The following is a 25701-nucleotide window of genomic DNA, read 5'->3' as shown; positions in this document are numbered from 1 at the left end:
TGCAACATAATTATATTTTATTTTATTGACTTACAGAGCTTTAATAATAAAGTTGTGGATAAAGCACCACTTTCTCAAAAAAATGTAACATTAAACATTTGAAAATAGTTCCAAATAGTAGGTTAGTTTATATTACATCTTTAATCAGCATCATAAACTAGTGATTTTTGACTAAATTTGCCCCTAACAGAAAGGCTTGTAATAGGAGTCAAATGGTGTAACCGGTTACACCATTTGACATTTCAATTTAAAATCAAATTTGACAGGTATTATCATGGACACCTATGTAAGCACATGGCTTTGGTGGAAATATTTCAAATGTAATTTTTAAAGTTAATGCACATTTTTATAATAATGATGAATTATCAATGTATTCATGGGGTCATACCATTTGACATGTATACCTAAGAATACCTGACCATACCCTAAAAATGAGATATTATCTCATATTTTAAAGACAGTTACTAACCTTTGCATGCAGCAGTTAGTGTCACCAGTGGTCCTTCTCTGTGATATAATTTCCTGTCACATGGTTTTCTTGCACAATATTAACAAAATGGCTCCTTGAATGGTGGTTACACCACCTTGACACTTCAGGAATTTGACTTGACTCACATGATTCCCCAAATTATTTATAATATTCAGAACAATGGTGTTAAATTTATTTTTATTTTCTATTAAATTGTTCTAATGTAAGATTATGCCAAACTAGCTGATATGGTGTTTTATTGAGAATTTCACCTTTTTTAAACAAGATGAATTATTTGGTACTAAGTTTTTACGGTTACACCACATTGACACTTTTGCAATCAAATCACCAAATATTCTCTCAAAATTTTAGAAATTTTAGACTTGGTCCTCAAAAAAAGAGAATGTATGCAAGTAATTTGCTAATTTATTTTACAATTTTTACCCTTTTAAATTTATTGGACACAACTAAACTAAATGGACACAAAAAAAAATGAGCGCCAGGTCATTGACCCATATACAAACAATTAAACGTAATATATATGGAGAAAAATTAATAAAATAAAATAACGAAAGAAATGTTTGTGACACTTCAAGTAAAATGTCCTCATGATTAGTCAATTTTCGCAGTTAAATAAGCTTAGAAAGTACAAGAAAATTTTGTAAAAAATTATACCATGAGACAAATTCTAGGTAAAATGGTTTTAAAAATAGTATAGCTACTGTGACATGTCATTAACTGCTCGAATATTGCTGAAGGCAAATGTTAACACGGCAATTTTTGTAAGTGGTACATGGCTATAAATTCTATAGTTTCTGGTGCTCTGAAACAGCACTTGTTGCCATGACAATAGAAAATGGGATCCAGTGTTTGGTTCCTTTTTTAGTCGGCCGAGTCTAGAGCAGCTGTCTGGGATTTCTTAAAGGTAAAACCAGACTCCAAACCAGATGTCAGTCCACCATTACGCTCGGCATTCCCGAACGGTGGGAAACATCGATTTATCATAATGAAAATCCCGCTTTTGAGTGCCTGACGGAGATATTTAAATCGGTAAGATATCTTGCTCGATAAAAAGAGACTGATTAGTGAGACGATCCGCTTCCGTGTTTCTTAAGGCCATTCGGATTCGTTTCGCAGCGGCTGGCTAACGTAAATAAGACCAGTCCGCGAACCCCTCTGATTTCTGACGCGAACCGTTTTAAACGTATGTGCGAATTTATACATGGCGAATATCATTTTAATACAAGCTGACAGCGAGCGTGCAAAATCACAGAGTGTTTGTTGATCAAACACCAATGCAACTTTCATAGATTGCAAAATATCCACGTCATCTGAGGCATTATAACCGGATCTGAGGAAACTATTAATCAAAATTGTCATTATTAAAGAACTGAAAGGCTTCTTGACACGCCAATAAAGTGAATAAACAAAGTGTTCTTGTAATGCCTGGTCAATGCCCCTTGTTCTTTGGACCTACATTATCATTTGCTGGGTCCAAAGAGAATTAAAGCATATCTGATCAAAATTAATGCTGTATTTTGTCTGTGGAAAATCGAAACCTCAATTTTTCAGAAGCTATTCTTTTATATAGGCTATACTTATAATCTTGCTTTAATAATTATATCCTATATATTCATATTATATAAAATATGTATAACATTATATACACAGCGATTTTCCATGTCAAAGTGACTGGAAGACATTAATTTTCAATGTAAATTTCAATTGCAAATGAACTCTCACTTTCAAAATTCAGTGTGAGTCCAGAATGTAATGTGGCTGTCACTCTGGTTTACAACTAAAGTGTGTAAATGTAAATATTCTACACTTTAAAACAAGACTGACACTGCTTCTGTGTGGATGTAGCCTGTGTAATGTAAGTTTGCACTGAAATAAATGATTATGTGATGCTCATCCTCTTACAGGAATGCAGTCGGCCACAGCGGACCAAGGCTATGGTGACTCCGTGGGTTCGGCCACTGGTTCAGTGGTGCAGGTGAGCTTCCCCAGCGTGCAGACATCAGTGCTGGACAGCCTGAATCGGCAGCGTGAAGAAGGTCATCTCTGCGACCTCTCCATCCACGTTCAGGGCCAGGTGTTCAAGGCCCACCGATGTGTGCTGGCTGCATCGTCACCTTACTTCCATGACCAGGTATGTCTTTACCTAAATGCTATAAAAGAGTCATGTCCTGTTAGTTGACATTTTTGAAGTTAATTTAAATTTTAAATGACACCGCCCCCATGATTACTGTTGCTAGGTCTTACAAGATTTCTTATTCAGCTACTGAAACCACAGAAAAGGGCTTTTCACACTTGATCCTGGGAATCCTGGGTTATCTTGCTTCACGTTTCACACTTTCACATAATTTACCCGGGATTAACAATTAATCCTGGGTATTCATAAGCTGACGTTTCACATTGTACATTCCTAAACCCTGGGTTAACATCCTTATTTGCGGTGTCAGTGTCATCGATTGGGTAAGCGCAGCACGCGATCTGTTTACCAAGCTCTAGCATTGCGCATCCTGTATTGCCAACTATACTATCGAGTTTATACTGAATGGACATTTCGGACTATAAAGGTAAGAATGAAACAGTCTCTTCTTCACTCAAATTGTCGCGTTTACTATCATTTGATATTTTCCCTTTCAAACGCTGAATTTACTGTTTGTACACAATTCACAGTGTTTCTGTGACTGCCTAAAGCACGTGTTATCCGTTGCTAAGCATCTGATCTAGTTGTAACATTTTAACACCGCATCGTTTCACACTGTACAAGTTTGGCAACACAATGCAGGGTTAACACTCTGGCTGCTCCAGAGCAGGGTTTTATAACCCGGGGTTAAAAGCATTGTTTAGAACGATGATAACCTGGGGTTAAGTGCAGTGTGAAATGCCCTAAAGAAGCAGCCAGATTGAATTATATGGACTCCTTATAGCATTTGATTAATAAAGTGTCCCTTTGGAGAGTACAGTTGTCCAAGTGTTTTTTGGAAAGACAGCTAAATTTACCTTTTTTTGAGAATCACCCTTCAATCTGATAGTTTACTTTGCTGGATATAACAAATGATGACAAAATAAACACGTTAAACAAAATAAATGATCTTTGCTTAATTTCACGATAAGTATGTGATTAATTGTGATTCGACAAAAGGGTGTGGGATTAATCATGATTAAAAATGTTAATCTATTGATATATATATATACACACACACACATCAATTTTTAAAAAAAAATTAAATGTGTATTTTAACATTCTCATATTGTCTCAAAAGAAAATGAAAAGAGTCAAAGAAAATTGTTTATATATTTATAATAAAAATACAATGTAAAATGTGTATTTTATAAATATTTCATATATGATATATATTTATTAAATATAAAAGGTGCCAGAAAGTAGTACATTAAATTCATTGTGTCTCTATTACAAGTGTGTCATCAACAACATTTTACCATATTTTTGGGATTATTTCTAATATGCATTCAAAACTATTCAACCATTACACTCATTCTTCAACAGATATTACACAAGAGCAAAAACTTGCCAGACAATATGATTACAGCAGCAGTTTCCAAGGCGGGATTGCCTGTAATGTTTTTTAAGGCACAAAATAACAAGTAGCCAATTTCACAATATCAGATTAATCTCTGCAGTCTTTATTAGCCTTACAAAGTTCTCAATTTCTTGCTTGCAAGGTGCTGCTGAAGAACATGTCCACTGTCTCCATCCCTGCCGTCATGGACCCCCTGGCCTTTGAGAGTGTCCTCAGTTGTGCGTACACTGGCCAGCTGCGAATGCTCCGCGAAGACATTGTTAACTACCTCACCGTTGGCAGTGTGCTTCAAATGTGGCACATTGTGGACAAATGCACTGAGCTTCTCAGAGAGGGCAGGGGAGGTTCCAGTGGAGCTCAGGGATCTGGAGACAAGGAGAATGCAGGACACAGCGGCAGCGGCAACAAGGTCACCCAAGCGGACGGAGGAGACGCACCTTCTACTCCTCAACCTCCCAGTCGACCTTCCTTCAGCGAGAGCCAGTCCCCAAGCAGCACCAATTACTTCAGTCCTAGAGACGCAAACTTTGGCGGGGCCATGGTGACAACCGGAGCAGTAGGAGAGGGTGCCGTACACTCCACCCCGACCTACTGCATGCCCTCAGGTGGAGAGGAAGGTTTCATGATTGAAGAAGATGAAGACGACGACGACGAGCTCTTGTTTCCCAGGAAAAGTGATCGGGGAGGCAAGCGCAAGGGCTCGACCTCCGTCTCCGATCAAGAGGTTGGTGTAAGCGACAGCTTTGGAGTTTCATCGTATCAAGATGGAGATTCCTCACCAAACCAGAAGCGGCCGTCGTACAGTCAGCCGAGCATTATGCCCAGAAAACAGTGGGTGGTGGTGAAGACGGAGCACTCGAGAGACGACGACCTGATTGTGGTGTCAGGAGGAGAGGAAGGAGGTGACGATGAGGAGGAACGAGAGATGGAGATGGTCAGAGAGAGGGACAGGACATTTAACATATCAAATGTTAGGACCCTCTCTGGACTCAGAGAAAATGCTGAAATGGAGGCACAGGTGAGTCAGTAGTTTTCCTAAAATTGCACATGCAATTAGGGCTGAACAATATATTCGATACATTCTGTATGAATTTGCCTTCAACGTAAAATTCAGAATATTGTTACATTCTCCAATAACTTAGCATTAGGTTCCATATAGTTAGCTCTAAAACAAATAGTTGAGTTTAAAATAACTTCAACAGGTGAGAGCATTAAAGGATTAGTCCACTTTCAAATAAAATTTTCCTGATAATTTACTCACCCTCATGTCATCCAAGATGTCCATGTCCTTCTTTCTTCAGTCGAAAAGAAATTAAGGTTTTTGATTGAAAACATTCCAGGATTTTTCTCCTTATAGTGGACTTCAATGGACTCCAAACGGTTAAAGGTCAAAATTACAGTTTCAATGCAGCTTCAAAGGGCTTTAAACGATACCAGACGAGGAATAAGGGTCTTATCTAGCGAAACGATCAGTCATTTACTAAAAAAAATACAACTGTATATGCTTTATAAACACAAATGATCGCCTTGTAAGTGCTTCACCATTCCGCCTTCCGTATTCTTCAAAAAGCTTACGCTGTATGTCCTACACCTCCCCTATTCAACTTACGGAACGAATGCGGCGGCAGTTCCATTTTTTCCGTAAGTAGAATAGGGAAAGTGTAGGACATAGAGCGTAAGCTTTTTGAAGAATACGGAAGGCGGAATGGCAGAACCACTTGCAAGGCGATCATTTGTGTTTATAAAGCATATACATCCAATCGTTCCGCTAGATAAGACCCTTATTCCTCGTCTGGTATCGCTTAAAGCCCTTTGAAGCTGCACTGAAACTAATTTTGACCTTCAACCGTTTGGAGTCCATTGAAGGCCACTATAATCCTGGAATGTTTTAATCAAAAACCTTAATTTCTTTTTGACTGAAGAAAGAAGGACATGGACATCTTGGATGACATGGGGGTGAGTAAATTATCAGGAAATTTATATTTGAAAGTGAACTAATCCTTTAAGATGGTGGGAGGTGCTATACTAAATAGCATAACCCATACTAAATTGCTACATCTAAGCAACACAGGTGTGCAGAAAAAATGCACAATATGAAGTGAAAGTGACATGTGAAAGCCAAGTATGGTAACCTATTAGAATTTATCCTCTGCATTAAACCCATCCAAGTTAGTGCACACACATTAAGAGCAGTGGCCAGCCATTTTTGCTGTGGTGCCTGGGGAGCGTTTGGGGGTTATGTGCCTTGCTCAAGGGCACCTCAGTCATTTCCTGCTGGTATTGAGAATCAAACCCGCAACCTTCGGGTTAGTCTGACTCTCTAACCATTAGTGCCGAGCAGCCAAGACTGCCTGAAATATATGGCAATGTTTGGTTTAGTCCAAATTATGATTTTCCTGACCCTCATTTAAATACCAAAACATATAGAATATTGTCAAAAATTTGAAAGATTGAGATTTACTTTTTTTGGTGATATATTACCCAACTACATGCAACAAGACCAATACACTCATATAGTGATCCCAAAAAGTATTTGGAGAATTTCACGAGTTCACACACACATATAATCAGATAGAGTAAAGGTTAAGCGTATTATTGAGTTTTTTGACTCTATTTGAAAGGATCTTACTGTTTCTTGGAATAGAAATGTGCGCAAGATCCTATTCTTTTTGAAGATTTGAGATTGTAGTATACCCATAGATACAATTAGATTGGAATAGGAGATGCAAAGATAGTGGACGGCTTTTTAGGTAGATTAGGTCAGAGGTCTTCAACCCTGCTCCTGGGGACTCACTGTCCTGCAGAGTAGCTCCAACCCTAATCAAACACACCTGAACCAGCTAATCAAGCTCTTCAGGATCGCTTGAAAATCACAGGCAGGTGTGCTGAAGCAGGTTGGAAATAAACTTTGCAGGACAGTGGTTCCCCAGGAGCAGGGTTGAAGACTCTGGATTAGGTCAACAACTTAACTTTCTCCATTACTCAAATGTCTATTTTCCTGTAGGTTGACTATTGCCAGTCCTCGGAAGACTACCTCAAGTTTGAGAGGGGTTTGATTGACCAGACATCCTCTCAACACCCTCCTGAGAATCCCGGTCAGTGCCCCAACAGGGCCGTATCCGCCCTTCTCGGCTCGGTTCAGTCAACGGCCGCCAGAGCTCAGCTTTTCCCTCTGGATATGCAAGGAAACCAGATTCTTCTGTACAATCAAGCCGCCCTGGAGTCTACATCTCCATTAGGGCTTGCAGGAGGTATGTCCGGGGTGTCTCTAAAAGGGAGCCTCGAACATGGAGCGGTACACTTACCCGGCCAAGGTGCACTGGGTAGCGGCATGGAAGGATTAGACGGTGGTATGGCTGGCAATTCAGGCAAGGTCTTCATGTGTCATTGCGGGAAGACATTCACACACAAGAGCATGCGGGACCGCCACATCAACATGCACCTGGACTTGCGGCCCTTCCACTGCCCCGTCTGCGCCAAGAAATTCAAGATGAAGCATCACCTCACAGAGCACATGAAGACCCACACCGGTCTGAAACCCTACGACTGCCACGGCTGCGGGAAGAAGTTCATGTGGCGCGACAGCTTCATGAGGCATCGCTCGCATTGCGAGAGACGCAGCAAGGGTGACGGAAGAGCGGGATCCGAAAGATCGGTCATCTCTCCGCCACATCATCTGAAGCTCTCATCAGCCAGCGAGTCCAATCAAGGTAGTGTTGGCACCAGGAGCGGGATTCCCGTTTTGTCTCCGCAACATTCCATTAGCAGCAACGGCGTCTCGTGTCTCAGCATGGGAGCACCAGGGTCTCTTCTAGGAATCAGTTCTCAAAGTGGGCCGCACAGCCTTGGATCTGGCGTTCTGGGCATTGGTGGTAATCGTAATGGGGGTGTGGAGGAAGTCTGTGAGGGTAACGTTGACGAAAGCAGCGTCACATAGGCTGTTTCCTCCCAAGACCACCATCCCGCAAAACCTGAACACTTGTCTTTGGTTTCAAAGGGACCATGTGCACAATTGTCTGATTCTTTACCTCATGTCGGTGAGTGCGCCATACAAGATGTCCCATGTGTGCAACGACCAAGTGCCCATTGCTAGCTCACGTATGTATCTACTTAAAGACCAGGCTGCTATGGTGACTGTCAAAACCGTATTCCAGCCAGGAATTACGGGTCTGTCGCCATCACGTTCAAGCTGCCTCACTAGCACAGAACATTTGTTCACGGTTGCTCTGAAGTGCCATTCTGTTATGTTGTACAGAGTTGTACATTACTGTAACTCATTTGGTCCGTCTTGATGTGAAGTTATATTGTACTCACTCAACTATATACAGTATACTCACTTCAAAGGTCGGTAACACTTGATTTTACAGTGTCATTGTTACATACGTTACATGTAGATACTATAGTAATAACTATAAATTATGCATAATTACATGCAACTAACCCTAAACCAAATCAAACCCTAATCCTAACCCTATAATAAGTACATGTAGTTACTTAATATTACTCGGTACTTAAAGGGCTAGTTCACCCAAAAATGAAAATTCTGTCATTAATTATTCACCCTCATGTCGTTACAAACCCGTACGACCTTCATTCATCTTCGGAACACAATTTAAGATATTTTTGATGGAATCCGGAGTTTTCTGACCTCCATAGACAGCAATTTAATAACCACTTTTCAAGCCCAGAAAGGTAAAGACTCCTTTAAAAATATCTTAATTTGTGTTCCGAAGATGAACAAAGGTCTTACAGGTCTGGAACAACATGAGGGTGAGTACTTAATGACAGAAATTTCATTTTTTGGGTGAACTAACCCTTTTGAATGTATAATTACAGTGACAAAGACACCTTAAAATAAAGTGTAACCCAAAGGTTTAATGTTTTGATTTCTAAAATAAGAGATAAGATTATAGCTTCCTCTGCACTTTGGTATCTTACGGCCCCTTCACACCAAGGATGATAATTGGAACTATAAAGGCTTGTTCACACCAAAGATAACTATACCAATAACTATTACTATAAAGTTTTAATAATTGCTCTAAGAGAATAGCGAAGTTCCCACCACAATTATAATGATAACGCCATGAGAAATAATATCTTTGAAATCACTTTCCAAATACCTTTTTACAGCTGATGAACGATAAAAACATTTTACAGCCAATTTTAAAGAGCGTTAGCATTTCACAAGTTCACACTTACATAATTTACATAAGATATATTTGGTGTGCTGTCCAAGCGGAGGGCTCCGATTTTAGCCCAAACCTAGAGTATTCCCCCGGTATCCTTGGATAGGATAGTAACCAGTTGAGAGTGAGGAATTGGGTTGGTGGGGCAAAAAACTGTCGAGGAACATAGGTGAGTAGACTATGTCTATATATGCCTCCTCTCGTGCTGATTGGATAGGTAATTTGAACGTGTTCCTCCTGAACTTTGTTAATAAAACACTAAAGTGGCAGATGATAAAACCGCAACACACTTATAATTAACAGAACACTATCGTTATCATTATAGTCAGCTTTTTTGGTGTGAACAGGCCTTAAAGCTTTAATAATCATTCTAATTCTATGAAAACGTCCACACCACAACTATAATGACGGCACAGAGCAACAATACCTTTGGAATCACTTTCAGAACAATTTCTTTTCCAGTTGAAGAACAATAAAAATGTTGACAGCCAATCAGAATCCACCTGACTTTGAAGAGTTGCACATTTCAGGCAGATGACATAACTGCAGTGTGTGCTTATAATAAATAGGTTGTGTGTTGGTGTGGATGCTAATATAGTTATCGTTCTTGGTGTGATTGGACCTGTACAGCTTGTAGGGCAGGGATGCGCAGGGTTTTTTAGGTAGTTGGATCACTAAATGAATCAACTCACAGGGCAGTTTGGCTTTACTGTATGTCCTTTTACCTATTAATCCACGAGAAACATTGTCATCCCCATATTCAGATTATTGGTCAACACGACATAAGCACCTAGCATCCAACTACTGAACTCCTGCGGTATTTTTGATGTAGCCTATAGTGTGCCAATAGTGATAGTTTACATGTTTGCCTTCCATGAAGGCTGAGTTGCATTGTCTTGAAAATAGAAACGAATCGATGAAAAGCTTGAATGAAGTATGCAAATGACGTGACAAATTAGCATGAATGTCTGCAACTGCCAAGACCGTTTAAGACCTATGAAAGTGATTCAATGGATCCTGATTGGGATCCATTTAGACTGTTTGGATACGCAAATACAGTGATCAGTAGTTGCCTTGTACCACAGATGAATATTTTGACCACGAAAACCATATACCTCAAATGTTTGTGCAACTATTCAATATATTACAATAAATAAACCCGGATCTGGAGATTGTGAGCTAGAAGGAATCACATATCTGTTGCTTATCCACACATTCGTATTACTTTATATCAAACCTCTGTGCATTTCAAATTAGTCCAAGTGAGAACAATGAAGTAGAGAACATTTGAATAATAATTTTAAAATAACCAGTAGGTAAAAGCATGATTCAGTGCTCACCTGATGAGTAATCTGGTTAGACATCTGTATTTTGTACTGATAAATAAAAAATATTTGTTCCGTCTACATCTGTTGTGGTGAATCTGAACTAAATATGCGATGGGCGGTAGCAAACTACACAGTTCCCTGATGCGGACAGAGTACGTTAATGGTTTCACAAGATTCAAGATTTTAATTAAAAGAAATAAAGTATCTTGTGCACAAATTATGACTCATTCGTTCATTTCTTATTACTGTTGATTTCAAATTGAGGTGTCAGTTTTACCTTGTCTTTTCTCATGCCAGTTAAATCCTCAATTAGTTAAACAGCATAATTAAAACCCATTTTTAATATGACAATATTGATCAATTTAATAGATCAATCATCAGCATTTTACAGAAATCATTTCAATACCAAACGTCAAGTGTAGAAAGACACTTAACTCTTGTGCTTTGTCACCTGAGGCCAGTTAAAGGGATAGTTCACCCAAAAAGAAAATGTCTCTCAATATTTACTCAAGTCGTTACTGTTATTTTTCTGTATTCTACAGAAGAATAAACAAAAAACATAAGGGTGAGTTATTAATGTCTGAAATTTTATTTTTTGGGTAAACTATTCATTTAAGACGTAATCTGAAAACAAACATTCCAATGCTTGTGAGTTGCAGCATCAAGTATCTCAAAACTTCATGTGGAAAATTATTTCCACAGCTGCTTAAAAAATCCACAGTGCACTGTACAAAGTAATCAACATGTAAGTCAAACACTACACAAAATGAGAGCATTTATTGACTCGAGGAGGGAAAGCTCACTTCCCCTTATGACTCTTGGCACAAATGAGGATTGCATCCAAACCCTCAAACTAAAATCATAAATACAATACAAGATAAACCCTTGTAGTAAGAATATTTAGAGGCAAGAACCATTTACAATATACCAAAATACCCCTAAAAAGCCTTAATTAACATCGGCACGCTATTTTCCCTCATATAAAAAGTAAACAGTGACATTGCAGATAAGTGGCAATGGTTCAAATGCTGATTGAACCAGTCCAACATAAAATAAACATTTTTTGTTCTATGTTCACATTAGCAGGCACTATTGGAACAGGAAGCTGTCTGAGATGTCAGCTCAGTACCCTGTGACAGCAGAGCTCACTCTGAATCTGAGAGAACGATCACTTCCTCTGGGTCGCACTGAGTCGCCACGTTCACCTGTCAACACATGAACCACTGGAGTTAGTTTTTTGTTTAATGGGCTTGTAATGCTGTATATAATGCTGTGTTTCTGCAAACTAAAAGTATTAAAAAAAGATTGTAGTCTCTGAAAAAAATTTAGATTGAAATGAAATTAAAAAAAAAAACTTTCAGGAATATTTTATAAGCAAATATTTCAGTTAGTTGCCTAGGCACCAATTTTTTGCTTGGCTTTTAAGGCACAGTATGTAAGCTTAGCCGCTAGAGGTCACTTATTCAAAACAATAACAAAGGCGTAGCTTGATGACACCATGAATGAGTGTGGAATCATGGGAGTTGTCGTCTTCAAGTCCACAGCCGATGGAAAGCAAGAAATCATGTTCATGGATGAGCTAATGTATTCAAGTTTTATTAACCGTTTTATTACTAGCTATGTTTCCATCCACCTATTTTTATGTGCATTTTGGAATATTGCATAAAAAACGCTGGATGGAAACGGCAATATGCGCATCAATTCTAAAAATGTGCATAAAAAAACGTATGCGGTTAACTGAGCTTAAATTTTTTATGCGATACGAAAACATGCATAAACTACGATGGAAACACATTTACAGAATAAATTCCTTGATGCACATGAAAAAAGGCATGTCTGCACGACGGGACGGCATAACTGGACTATCCAGCGGACCGCTGGTTTGGTCGTTCTGAAATGCCTGAGCAAAATCTGTCCTTTCGTTCCTTTCTGCACTTTTTGAGCAATGTTGCTTGGGCACTTTCCCCTTGAGAATGGTCAACAAATTTCGATCTACAGTATCCAGATAGAAATTTGTTGCCCATTTTCAATGGGAAAGTGCCTCAGCAACATCGCTCGGCACCATTGCTCAAAAAGTTGCCCCGTGTATCATTACCTTGAGGCATGGTACAAAAATGGTATTTGGGGTAAATCAAGAAAACAAGAGATTCAAACAATAAGACTGATTAGTTTTCTGTCGATAAAAGCCTTTAGTATTTCCATGGCTTTTAAGGAAACAGGACCGGAAATCGACGGTAATGTGGATATGACGTCATTGATAGGCAAAGCAATGACAAGGGCCGTCACACTGGTTATGATTGCTTATTTCTCTGGATTTAAACATTGTTGGAAACACTTGGGATAATCTAAGTACACAATTGAACAAAATATCCAAAAACCACTAGCACAGTGTTATATATTTTAATGCAAAAATCTTACATATTGTGCCTTTAAGTTGAAGTACTAAAATTACTAAAATATAAAATGACATTTAAAAAACTAATAAAACAAAAAAATAAGTTGTTAGTAAAACTTAAACTAAAATTAAAATGAAAAATATAAAAACTAATTCAAAATATAAAAAAAATAAAAAAATAAAAAATAGTATAATACTATATTAATCATACTAAATAACACTGCAGTGTCTATTTAGACAGCTGAGAAAGTTGCAATGCAATAGACCTTTAATTCTTGACAGAAATGAAAACAAGGCTGTGCATTCAATGCATTATACTGCTGTTTAACAACATACTGAATGTTCAGCTGAAAAAACGACTTTCTGAAAAGACTTTCACTAGCTAAAATCTCCATAAGACCGTTTTAAAAGTTGAGTTATGAAATTTACATGACCTTTTATGCAGTGTGTGCCATTGTTGAGACTGTAAGTCTATCCCACGCAGCCTCGTTTTCATCTGCGTTAAATTCAATATGGCATCTAAACTGACTAAAGTCTGTACAGTCATGCTAAAATATTTCTGAGCTGTTAAAATGTGCCTTTTGCTGCTGGAATAGTGTAATAACATCCAAATGCAATTCAACAGATTCAAATAGATGTACTGAAGTTTTTCAGTGCAAGCTAAAACCAAACACACAGTCACCTTATTTCTCTTCGGCGGTGGTGTGGCTCTTGAGTTCTTGACCATGTCCTTTGTCGGAGTCCTTGTCCTCTTCCTGGTTGAGTCTTCCTGCTCAGAGCAGCAGATCACACCCATATCCAGAGGAATATCACTGAGGTGAACATGAGAAAAACAGCACTGCATAAAAAAGTAATAGTTCACAGAAAACCGCCATGTTGTTGTAAACCCGTATGGCTTTCTTTCTTCCGAGAAACAAAAAAGGAGAAAAATCTTGACATCCACAGGTCAGCAGCCATAGCTCTTCTTGCCATGTTCTCGAGAGACATGGCAATGTCCAAATCACGAACAAATCATTCTTTTAGAATCAGTTCTTTTCAGTCAAATCAAATGATCTGCTTTGCAAAAACAGTCTGAATGATATGGTTCTGAAGTTCAACTCACTTACAGTCAGTTTCTCACAGAAAACTATCGAATGGTTTCGACTCTGAATATAATGTTGTGTGGACCTTAATGACATTTATTGTGCTTTTGATTTTTTTTTTTAATTGAATGAAAAAAAAGGCCAACACAGTCTTTTATTTTTTTAATGGTGAAAAAGATATTTTCATTTCCAGGCCTAAACATCAAGATTTTCTTTAAGCTTAATAATTAAAAAGTTAGTAGCTTAAATAGTGATTTCAATTGGCCATTTTATGCCCTTTTTCAAAGTCTTGAATTTGTTTTTGGGGTCTACTAGAATAGGTTTTCATGCTTGAATGTTCAAAACTGCATTATTACAAGTGATTAAACAAATTCTCATGGTAAGTTTCTTTCTTTCCTTCAGATTTACCTGTCCTCTGTGCAATTCCCATTGTAGGAGGCAGTTTGTTTTTCAGTCGAGGTGCGTTTCCTTTTCCTGTAGTTGCCCGTCTCGTCGATTAATAAAGGGCTTGTTTGAGGTATTGGACTGCAGTTGGCTGATCTCATGTGGGTTGGCGACGAGGCCTGATTGGTGGAGACAGTCTCGGTGCAGATACTGGTGCTTTTAGAAACAGGTTTAATGTGATTAGTGGAAATAGTTTCTGCCATGACGGCAGGCAAAGAGTCCATTGTCTCTGACTGACTGATGTCCTCAGTGGACAGGGGGCTTAGTTTAGCTGGTCTGCCGTTTGTGCGCGTTTCCACAGATCCTGCCTCATGTGTGCTGCTGACTGGAGACTGCTGGTCCTCATCACCCGGATCTTCTTCTGTATCCGGTATGGATGATTTGATTGACAGAGGAGAGTTCTCATTGATTGGCTGTTCATTGTCACTGTTGTTCAACTGCTCCTCTTCGATGTCCTCTTCGTCATCATCTGAAACACATCAGAGAAGGAGAAATTGGAAGTGGACACATTAAATACAAGCAACAAGGTTTTAGATGAAGATTTGTTCACTTCATACCTGGACCAACTTGTTCTTGACTGGCTTGGATCTCCTCTTCAATATCAGGATCAGAGGAATCGTCCGTTTCTTCATCTTCCTCCTCTTCTTCTTCTTCCTCTTTTTCTTCCTGTTCCTCTTTTTCTTCCTGTTCCTCTTTTTCTTCCTGTTCCTCTTTTTCTTTTTCTTTGCTGTCAGCCTGCTGTCCATCAAGTGCCTGCAAATATGAAAGAAGGAAAATATGCACTTGCAAGCGCTCAGTTGTTCACGGCCCACGCGAAAGCTCCACTCATTTACGGCTCATGCTCACTGAAAAAGCAAAGTCCACTTAAATGACAAGCCGACATGAAATTTCTATGTAGTAGTATACTTGTTTCTGTTTGCAATTGCCTTACTGTGCTGTAACATGGTGTGGTATAGCCGTGCTGGGCAACGCTGATAAAATAACGCTACCCTCTGGTTCACTGATCCACTCCAAGCTACAATCTCTGATAATAATCAGCTTTGTAGGACTTTACATTATTTGGATAATTGGTCAAAAAAATAAATCTGTTAGATCTGATTCTGTTGCATAGAACTGAATAAAGAATAATATATTGATATTTAATATTAATATATTTTCTGTCCAATTTTAGTGTTACTTTCAATAACATTGTAGTTATTTTATGTTACTGGCTTGTATTTTTTAAATTCAGTATCATTAAAATTAATGAATTTCATTAAAAAGTCTAATATTGACACATTATACAAAACAGCTAATTTAAAATAATAAATAAATTTTTTTTAAAAAGCACTTTTGGTTTTGCTTTTCGGCCAAGTGCATCCAGAATTTTCAGTTTCAGTTTTGGCTCAGAATTTTCATTTCGGTGCATCTCTAATTTATATTTTAAAAAGTCATTATATATATTTAAATAGAATCAACAACACAGCCATATTTGCATCAAGAAACAAGTTAATTAAACAATATTAAACAATCATTTTAAATATTTAAAATTTTTATTAAATTTATTAATTAAAATAGAATATTTTAACTTTCAAAAATTATATTAATTTTATATTGTTCACAAAATAAACATAAATATTAATGTTTTTACTAATACTGTTATATTGGTAAGTATAAATACAAATAATTAAATATGTAGTAAAAACTGTTTTCTGTTTTTTTTTTTTTTTAAAACAACAAAAAACAAACAAACAAACAATGCCTGTATTTTACTTATTGCTTTAAACATTTTCATTGTACTTGGCAATTTAGGCCAAGTTTGGTTAAAAATAAAAAAATAAAAGATTCTTCTGATGAAATAAATAACTTGGAGCAAAAAAGTAAATAGATTATTATTAATTGTAATAATAAAAATATTAATAGTGAAATACTACTAACAATTATTTGAATTATTTTATTATATTTATTTTTTTAAATCATTATTTAATTTAATAATTAAAATAGAATTGAATTAAATTTAATGAATCTTTCATTTTTAGAAGTTATTAATCTCTTATTTATAAAATTAAGCAATTTCTTTGCATGAAGAATTTCATTTTATTATTTATTATATTTTTAAATATTTAAAATCATATGATTTAAATAATTACAATGCATTTCATTACATTTTAAGTACAAATTCAGTTTGATTTCATAAGCGTCTTGTGGTGTTTCTAATTTTACTGAAGAAAAACCAAATACATGAAGCTGATGCAAACCGATGAAACTTGATCCCTAAAGTGAAAACAGTAATACTCCTCTCTGTAGATTTTAGAACAAAACGAATGTACTTTCTTTTACCTCTTTTTTCTGTCTTTCTCGCTCTTGTTTTTTCCTCATTTCCTCGACCTCCATGTCTTCCTGTTTAATGGCGTATTTGTTGATCACCTCCTCCAGGCTGTTGATGGCCATGTCTCTATTAGAGCGTAGTTTGCGATGCAGTGTTGGGTCAGTGAGTGCAGGATCTAATGCTGTTAAAACACAGGCAAAGTCACCTGACCTCGCATTATTAACTTACAATCACTAAATATTATTACTGGGGTACATCCATTATTACATCAATCCAGAAATGTACATAAAACACTGATGAGTTTGTAGCATCATAGAATCAGACTAATACAATATGACTTTTCCTTATCTTCTCTAGCTAAACTGGATAGTAATTAAATTAATTACTAGGTTTGTATGAATCCGTAAGGTGGGAGCCAAAGTTGTAGACCATGTCAAGATGCCGTCTCTCCTGTAGTTTGTTGCCCGTCTCTCGGAAGGCTTCTTGAGCGATCTGGGTTATCTGTTTGCGGGCGAGCAGAAGACCGTAGCGTTCGTTGGCGCGCTGCACCACCTTCAGGATATCTGTGTAGTCTGGAGGATTGTGAAAAGCTTCTTCACTGTTAATGTAGCGTTCAATCTACAAACCAAAGAGAAAGACAGAAATACAAATAAAACATATGAAAAATATACATAAATATTAATTCTTTTGTGAATATTTGCCCTCTGGAATTCATTCCATGAACAATTTTGAAAGTTTTACAATAAAAAGATACTTTTATAAATGTAATGTACTAATTACATTTTAATAAACAAATTTTTGTCACTTTCTTTAGCATTTTTGCCTCAAGCTCATAAGTTTAAGATCAATTTCTGATGAATGAAAAACTCGCGCTGTGTGAGAGCCACTCTGCACTGTGCAAATGCGTCTATGTGTATTGCGAGTTTTCATGTGTGGTTTCGAGAACTTGCAGCACAGATGAACTGTATGTCATCTGAAGGTTTTACATCAAGTCACTGTTCTCCACCGTAGCAGCTCCCTTCAGTTTTGTGTTCTACGCGTGAGTGGCATGACTCAAATGCGTCACTCTCCACATATCCAGTAAAAGCTGCTGTCAGTTAATGAAGATCTGACGAATGAACTAGCGGCTCGCTTGGACCCTTGTCGTATCAAAAAGTGATAAGTCTTTTCAGTTTTACAGACGTCGCCATCTTTGATATTACTTTGGTCACTGTTGTGGTTACTGGTTAGAGAATTCATAGTTTTCACATGACATCACACACTTATAGGAACGCCCACCTGGAGGGCAAAACAAAACTTTCCTCCATTGACCGCAAGTCATTTTACCAGGTTTGCCAGTACTAATGTAGTAAACATTGATATTAAAAGACCAAATTCAGTATACACCTTATTGATGATGCAACCGATGTACATGCAAGCAGATGGACCCAGAATATAAACACAACCATAGAAAACCATTATAAAGAAAACGCTTAACCATTTAGCGTGTTGTGTTCATATTCTGTGCTCATCTGCTCACCTGAAAATTAGTATGCATCTTCAATAAAGTTAAACTGAATTCGATCTTTTAATATCACTGTTTTAGTACATTGAGGGACTTTTTATGTGTTTTTCATGTTAAGTGTTTTAGAACGTCCCGCTTTTTTTAGTAGTTATCCATATACAGCAAGTGCTGTATATGGCTCACAAGCACCCAAAACTTGCATTTTGTTCACGTTTTTGATATTCTTCTATTGAGATGGAAAATTGACAGGTCTGTAACCATAATTCAGTTCTATGCATGTTTTGCCCTCCAGGTTTCTGTGGCAGTCATGTGACAGAAAGCTATGAATACCGGCTTGACTCCCGTCACACGTTCACAAACAGTATTCGAGGCGCTACAGTAAGTTGTTGCTTGAACGGGACATTTTGAGACCTGTAAGTAAATAAAGTTGTCAATCCCAAAAACTGACAGCGTGAACGTAGCCTTAGTGCTTAATCCTATTCTGTACACACACAGTTCAGTAACTTACAGGAGTGATAACAGCATTCTACAACCGAATTAACTCCCGAAAAATGCAAGTAGTGACAACAGCAGAGTGCACAGAACTAGAGTTGTCAAAAGTACTGAAATTTTAAAAATGTGACGCTTTGAGAGCTGTTTAGTGGATTTGTAAACACCTCTGATTGGCCATTGTGTTCACACGCTCATCAGATATGTCTGTGATTGGCTACAATGATCAACGCACAGGAGTGTTTGAAAGCACACGGAAGTCCTTGAGTTTAAAAGAGGGAGCGTTTGAAAGCAGGCGTTTATCAGCAGACTGGTCTGGTCTGTATCTGTGTAAGCGCTCGGTGAAGAGCGTCACTGTCTATTTACAATGTTTTTGAAGCGTTGATCATTGAAGCCAATCACAGACATATCTGATGAGCGTGTGAACACAATGGCCAATCAGGTGTTTACGAATCAGCTCAAAAGTGCTCAAAGCGTCACATTTTTTAAAATTTCAGTACCAAATTGGTACCGAGGTCGGTACTTTTGACAACTCTACACAGAACTGAACTGAACAACAACTGTTAATGATGTAGTTTAATGTGCACCAGAAATGTTTCTCTCTTCTGTATGTGTGGTGTATTAAAAAAAAAAAAAAAATCACAGGTTTCAGGAGTGAGTCATGTTCCGTACACAAACGGAACGATAATTTAGGGGACTCACTCTGACTTCACAAGCAAAAGAAGAACCTTTTTGTTGATCTCTGGGTAGCGTGTTCCACTGTAGGCAATCTTCTGCTCGATCACTCGACCCGTCAGCGTGTTGCAGCCCTTCAGCTCGCACAGTTTTTCATAGATCTTCATCATCTGAGACCACAAAAAGTGCATTAAAGATAAAGATCAGAACAAGACCATATAAAACCCAATAAAATCTCATTATTTCAATGTACTTGGACTGCATTAAAACATATCATGAGGAATCAAATTGTCCTTGACCTCTTGATATAACAGTCTGATTTACTATGAAAACATACTTTAATTTCTAGAACTCAAAACTTTCTGTCCAGCCCAGTAAGACCATTTATCTACAACAACAACTTATTCTGAACTTCAACAATGGATTTATTTGAGCAAGATCTGCGAGACGAAGAATTATAAAACAAGAACAAACAGACTCACCTTGCGTTTGAGCTTGTGCTCCTGAATATAACTGGAGTCCTTCCTTCTCCAGATCTTCCACACTCAACTCCCTCTCCTGAAGCCGTCGGATCTCCTCATTATACACCTTCAACAGGTTTTCCAGGTAAGCTAACTGAAGTAAAACATGAGACACACAAATTACAATGTACATTTTGAATATATTCTCAGACAAAATCCTTCAAATAATTTAAATGTTCACAAGTATAGAAAACAACAGTGGGGTTTCCAGATGTAAACCCCATTCATTTTTTATTATTTGCTATTTTTAGCAATAACAAAAACTTTTCAACAGACCTAACATGAACAGACATTTTTAAGTACTGATATACGATACTGTAGCCTACTTATGTATTTGCATATATTGAAATAATTTTTTATATGGTAATGTCATTTTGATTTAGTTACATGCTTCATTAGATAATAGTACATTACCTCATAAAATAAAGAACATCTTGTACATTTGTTCTTTACACTTTTCAAATACTTTTTTTTTTTTGCTTCAAATCTCAGTTTGAATGATTGGTTTGTTTCATGGAAAGTCAGAATTTCCATTGTCCTACTTCGTAGACTTTGTAATTCACACAATAAAACACTTTTATGGTCAGAGGTTGTTGATTTCAAATAGGAATATCACACATCCCACTGGAAAACAGCATGCAAACTCTTTACTGAAGTTATTTTTAATGGAGAAAATTAAAATTCCCTATGGAGATAATTAATGGAAAAATAATTCCAGAACCAAAGCATGCTAAAAAAACAACAGTGACAGTATAAAATCCAAGACCACCTTCACAACATATAAAATGTGTGTATCTATGAGTTATGATGGATTGCTACAGTACCTGTCTCCTTGAAGCCCTTTTCGTTTTCTTTGATTCCTCCTCATTTTCTTGCTTTTCCTCTTCTCCTTTAACCTGTTCCTCCTCCTTTACATCCGTCCCATTGCTCTTCTCCTCAGGTTTTGCCTGAGAAGGGAGAGACTGTATGGAGCTCCGTTTCCGAGCCGTGTGCTGTTTAAGAACGGTGCAGAGTTCGTTAATGTAGACAAAGGTTTTTCCTGTGTTTGCCTGGGCCCGTGTGAGGCAGCGACCCAGAGTGTTTCGGAACTCCACCGATGACAGGAAGGTCGGCAGGGCCTTAGAGTATCTGTTCTGCAGGTAGGTCACGACCTCCGGATGATCTTGCGAGTGTTTGGAGCAATGTTCCACAAACTGGACCATGGGATGAAGGGGTGGCATTTGGTTGGATTCGAAGTGCGACAAGAAAGGAGGAAAAATACAAAGTAATTTCAATAGGATAACAGGATGAAACCACTCAAAATGTTATGTACATTATACACAAGTATATTATACACAAAATGCTCATTTTCTGCATGAAATATGTAATAACTAAAGGTAAATATTCATAACAAACGTACCTCCGCAAACAGTTTTTCATTCTCCACTTGCAGGACATGAACGTCCTTCTTTGCAGTGGCAAATGGAGACTGTGTGATATGTGTTGGACGTGGTAGCTGATTCTTCAGAGGTGTTTTTGACTGGCAGGACGTATATGAACAGGATGCAGATGTGGAAGCTTCTTCATCATCATCATCAAGGATAACAATGCTGTCCATCACTGCTCCGGCCATCCGGAAGGGAGGAGAAAGAATTTGCTGGGGAGTAACGAATGTGGAGGTGTCAGGCCTGCATTTCAACTACACCAATACCTGGAAACACACCAGTTATGTTTTAGGATTTCACTATTTGTGCAAGTGTCTCAGTAAACAGACCAGTTACATTTACTCTTGGTGATTCGGTCTCTCTGTAACTTTACCATACATATCCGAAAGTGATTTTTTAATATCTCAAAATCTATTTCAGTGTATTTTATATTTACTTGTTTAGCTTTTTGTACATACTTGAGCACTGAGCATTGAACTGGCCAAGAGCGTCAAAGTCCAAACTGAGATCCCAAAATCTGTATGTACCTGTAGAACAACATATTCATCAGTCAGTGCAATATTTCTGTATGTACGAGACAATTGTGAGTAATTATATGTAATATTATGGCCAAATAATTTCAATATTCTCAAAGACATGGTTAAAATTCGTTACAATTGTTCTGGATGGTTAGGATGTATTTATGCAAGACATGACTTCTATGCAATGACTGACACTGTCAATCAACTTGATTTACCTTACATTTCATATTAACCTTACATACAAAATCATATTAAAAACTAAAATTATTAGTAACCACTGTAATAAAAAAGAAACGAAACTACATATGATAATGATAAGCGTAGTAACTATGGTATTTTGGCGGTAACCATGTCTACAATGGTACAATTTTGTAACTGTTTAATTCCCTAGGAACCATATTTACTGCTTGACTGAGCCAATGAGATCTGGACACTGTAATAACTTCATATTATGTGGATATAAAAAGAATAATTTAGGTTATATTGCCTGCTGATTTAGGAGACTATAGCTCTTTAATTCGGCCATGCAGTACAGCTCACTTCCGTTTATTTGTTAAAAGCCTTAAAACATCGATCATAAAGAGTAACTTCACAACATGTCAAGTTCCTCACAGTCTTTACAAACGCATAATAAAAATCCCTTTCATAAAAGCTTGTTATTGATCAATCAATAAAAGGACTATTAGAAACAACTTACGCGCTCGGATCCTGAAACTCAGTGGTGGATGTATGTACAGCTCAACATGAGACGCGCTGGTTCGCTGACGGCCAGTAATCTGATCGCTCATTGGCTGAGCGCGTCGTGTTTCTTCTGCGATTTGTTTTCAACGCTGTTCATTTCAGATGCTTATCAGCGCCGCTCAGGGAGCAGGAGATCCTAACAGAAACTGAACCTATACTGTTTCAATTTAAAGTAATATGGTGTGACGTCAAACAAAATTGTATTGACCAGATGTTTAGTCAGGTGTGCGTCTTGTGTTTTGTTTCTCCAAAATCAAAACTGATACTGATCAGGTGCACAATAGCTGTGAAGGATGCAGCCTCTGAATTGGGATACAGCTGTAGTGTTATACAGTATGTTCATCTGTTTATATCACGCTGAGTTTATTTCACAAGTTAAACTAAATATTTATCTGCAGCCTGATATCATTTTAATGACCCATGAGTCAAGGGCAAGAAAACAGGCAGGTAAGATCCCTATTATTTTTTAAACACCAGCCTTTTTGAACCATCTAAAGTTGATATCTCACTTCAGTGAGCAGATAATGGTGTTATAAATTCTGCCTAATGATTATGGATTAAAATCCTCTTGCACGAAGGAAAAATCAAACTCAGTCTTCATACTCAAATAACTTAACGATAAAAGAAAAAGAAAAATATAAAAAACAGCTTTCTGTTTTGCTTTTTATTTAACATTTTTGTATTTCCCCAACCATTTATTTGTTTTTTTCTTTTATTTATTTTAGCAAATTTATTGTTATATATATATTTATTTATTCATGCACAAATATCTAGATTTATTTATTTATTATATATTTTTACATTTTTTTTGTTATTTTTGCTAAATTTGTTCTTCATACTTATGATATGTCTAACGTCTAATAATGACTTTATTTTGTTTTCACTTTTATCAATCCAATCTAAGAAAACCTCATAGTGATTGACGTTGTTCCGCTTGTCCTAAAAATCTATTGGCTGGAATTTACAACCTTGACACTGGAAAATATTTCATGCTCAATCCTGAAGAAGATGTTTTCAGTCAAAGTCCAAACATGCGGACTGTACTTCTTCTGCTCCTTGGAGTTTGTCTCGCCTGTGCAGGTGAGTACTATAAGTAAACTGTATGATTTGATATTTTAGGACTAAAACCACGTATAGTAGCTGCAGAGTCCACACAGACTTTCTTTCTTCTACAGTGGAAAGAAAGTAAGTTCTTTTTGCTTTGGACCTTATTACTTTCATTGTATGGACAAAATATTTTTGAAATATTTATAATAATTCTAAACGTATTTGAATAAGATATAAATGTATTTTTTTATCAAATCTAAATAGATTTGAAGATTTTTATTTATTTATTATCTATAGAAACACACTCTCTGAAATACTTCTTTACTGCTGTGTCTGGAGACATTGACTTCCCAGAGTTCACTATTGTTGGTCTGGTCGATGAAGGGCAGTTCATTTACTTTGACAGCAACACAATGAAAGTTGTGCCGAAGACAGAGTGGATGAGACAGAAAGAAGGAGACAGTTACTGGGACACACAAACGCAGCTTGCAGCTGGAACTCACCAGGCATTCAGAAACAACATCCAAGTCGCAAAAGAACGGTTCAACCACTCAACAGGTACATTCATCATAAACACACACTCATAAATACACACAACATACAGTCCCAGAATATAATAGTGCTTCTACTTCTTCACATGCCCTCACAATATTTAATCAGTATAGCTTCCCCACCCACTTGCAGTGACATCTTTTCTCTGATGGTGTTTACTGGCATGAGGGGGGACAACCTGTCACTCACATGAGATCGACCAATAGCAAACCACAACCATACAAGCATTCCCTGATGAACAGATTCAAGTCCTGCCCTACATTTTTTCTTGTTTGAGAAGCCATTTCACTCAGATATGTGTCACAATAGGGAGTAAAAGACTATCGCAACTTCAGTTTCATTCCGACTATATAAAGTATAGCTAAAATCTGACATTAATGGTATCATAATTGTTGTTTCTTACCCTCAAACACTAAAAAAATATATATTTCACGTTGGTCTAGCCAATGGCCAAGTGCAGTGCAGTGTAGAGCAAATGTTGAGCACAAGTTTCACATAAAGACCAGGTGGTGACTTTGCCAATTGGCTCTTTTATAGAGGTTACTATGCATACAAACTATGCATGCAGAAAATATTTATGATTTCATTTGAATTATGAATCAAAGCCAATTAAACAGTTGCTTTGCTAAAATAAGTTAAAATGAAACATCAGGATTAATAAGAAGTATTAACTGGCATCTCTTCATTCAACATACACAACATGTAACTGAGCGTGTTGTATGCTGTGTTATTGTATATTTGTTTTTGTCTGCCACTTTATATACTGGCAAATACACTGAGGAATAATTCTATATTGGCTGCAATAAAGCTATTAAATCATTATTTTTTTTACTCTGACAGTAAACAATGAGAAGCCTTTCTTTTTTCTAATTTCTGGTCAATTGAGACAAGATAAAATCATTTATTTAAACTAATATAAATTTAAGTGATTTTATTCTGACTGTATGAATTGATTTGTCATATTATATACATACATTGTCTCCTTTCCTCAGGTGTGCACACATTCCAGGAAATGTACGGCTGTGAATGGGATGATCACATTGGAGCAACAGATGCATTCCGCCAGGAAGGTTATGATGGAGAGGACTTTCTGTCTCTGGATTTGAAGGAGATGAGATGGACTTCCTCAGTGCAGTAAGGATTCAGCACTCAGAACAAGTGGAATAATAACAAAGCATATCTTGAGGGCAGAAAACATTACTTCAGCACTGTGTGCATTGAGTGGCTGAAGAAGTATGTGGAGTATGGAAGAAGCACCCTAGAGAAAACAGGTATATCAGTTCTCAGTGAGCATGTGCATGCTTTCACAAACAGACATATCACCCTGTTGCCCACTGAAGCTAAGCAGGGTGCCTGGTTGGTCAGTACCTGGATGGGAGACCTCCTGGGAAAACCAGGTTGCTGCTGGAAGAGGTGTTAGTGAGACCAGCAGGGGGCGCTCACCCTGTAGTCTGTGTGGGT

General features: G+C 37.3%; 3 protein-coding genes across 23 annotated transcripts in view; 2 read left to right on the top strand and 1 right to left on the bottom strand.

The window, feature by feature from the left end:
* The first annotated feature begins 1072 nt into the window (after positions 1-1072).
* On the top strand, positions 1073-10379 carry zbtb22b (zinc finger and BTB domain containing 22b). The gene is made up of 4 exons (XM_051873004.1): positions 1073-1519; positions 2395-2621; positions 4166-5041; positions 7028-10379. The coding sequence occupies exons 2-4, from the start codon at positions 2397-2399 to the stop codon at positions 7958-7960; spliced, it is 2034 nt and encodes a 677-aa protein (XP_051728964.1). The 5' UTR covers positions 1073-1519; positions 2395-2396; the 3' UTR covers positions 7961-10379.
* A 724-nt stretch (positions 10380-11103) lies between these two features.
* daxx (death-domain associated protein) lies at positions 11104-22782 on the bottom strand. The gene is given in 13 exon segments (XM_051872990.1): positions 11104-11742; positions 13615-13744; positions 14423-14927; positions 15016-15211; positions 16778-16947; positions 17153-17384; positions 19488-19604; positions 19917-19955; positions 19957-20049; positions 20780-21148; positions 21355-21645; positions 21838-21906; positions 22598-22782. Coding segments are annotated over 11 exon segments (2124 nt in total). The 5' UTR covers positions 21568-21645; positions 21838-21906; positions 22598-22782; the 3' UTR covers positions 11104-11682.
* Positions 22783-22874: 92 nt separating this feature from the next.
* LOC127501176 (major histocompatibility complex class I-related gene protein) overlaps positions 22875-25701 on the top strand; it is a 128712-nt gene continuing 125885 nt past the window's right edge. For 14 of the 21 annotated variants that reach the window (XR_007926541.1, XR_007926542.1, XR_007926546.1 and 11 more), the window contains exons 1-4: positions 22875-23088; positions 23546-23734; positions 23986-24246; positions 25233-25310. Coding sequence is in view for 7 of the 21 variants with exons in the window: in XM_051873043.1 (XP_051729003.1) it covers positions 22935-23088; positions 23546-23734; positions 23986-24246; positions 25233-25310 (682 nt within the window). In the remaining 14 variants the exon portion in view is untranslated. The remainder of the gene's footprint in view (positions 23089-23545; positions 23735-23985; positions 24247-25232; positions 25311-25701) is intronic. The other 7 variants (XR_007926543.1, XR_007926539.1, XR_007926537.1 and 4 more) reach the window with 4 other exon arrangements.

This window comes from Ctenopharyngodon idella, chromosome 19 (assembly GCF_019924925.1).
Source record: "Ctenopharyngodon idella isolate HZGC_01 chromosome 19, HZGC01, whole genome shotgun sequence".
Lineage (NCBI taxonomy): Eukaryota > Metazoa > Chordata > Actinopteri > Cypriniformes > Xenocyprididae > Ctenopharyngodon > Ctenopharyngodon idella.
Note: the sequence above shows the minus strand (reverse complement) of the source record. Positions and strands in the feature narration are given on the sequence as shown.

What these genes read in the sequence shown, in the direction of transcription:
- zbtb22b (XM_051873004.1), top strand. Translation starts at nt 2,397, where the DNA reads ATGCAGTCGGCCACAGCGGACCAAGGCTATGGTGACTCCGTGGGTTCG. An exon ending in CACCTTACTTCCATGACCAG is followed by an intron (nt 2,622 to 4,165) that starts GTATGTCTTTAC and finishes CTTGCTTGCAAG; the next exon opens with GTGCTGCTGAAGAACATGTC. An exon ending in ATGCTGAAATGGAGGCACAG is followed by an intron (nt 5,042 to 7,027) that starts GTGAGTCAGTAG and finishes ATTTTCCTGTAG; the next exon opens with GTTGACTATTGCCAGTCCTC.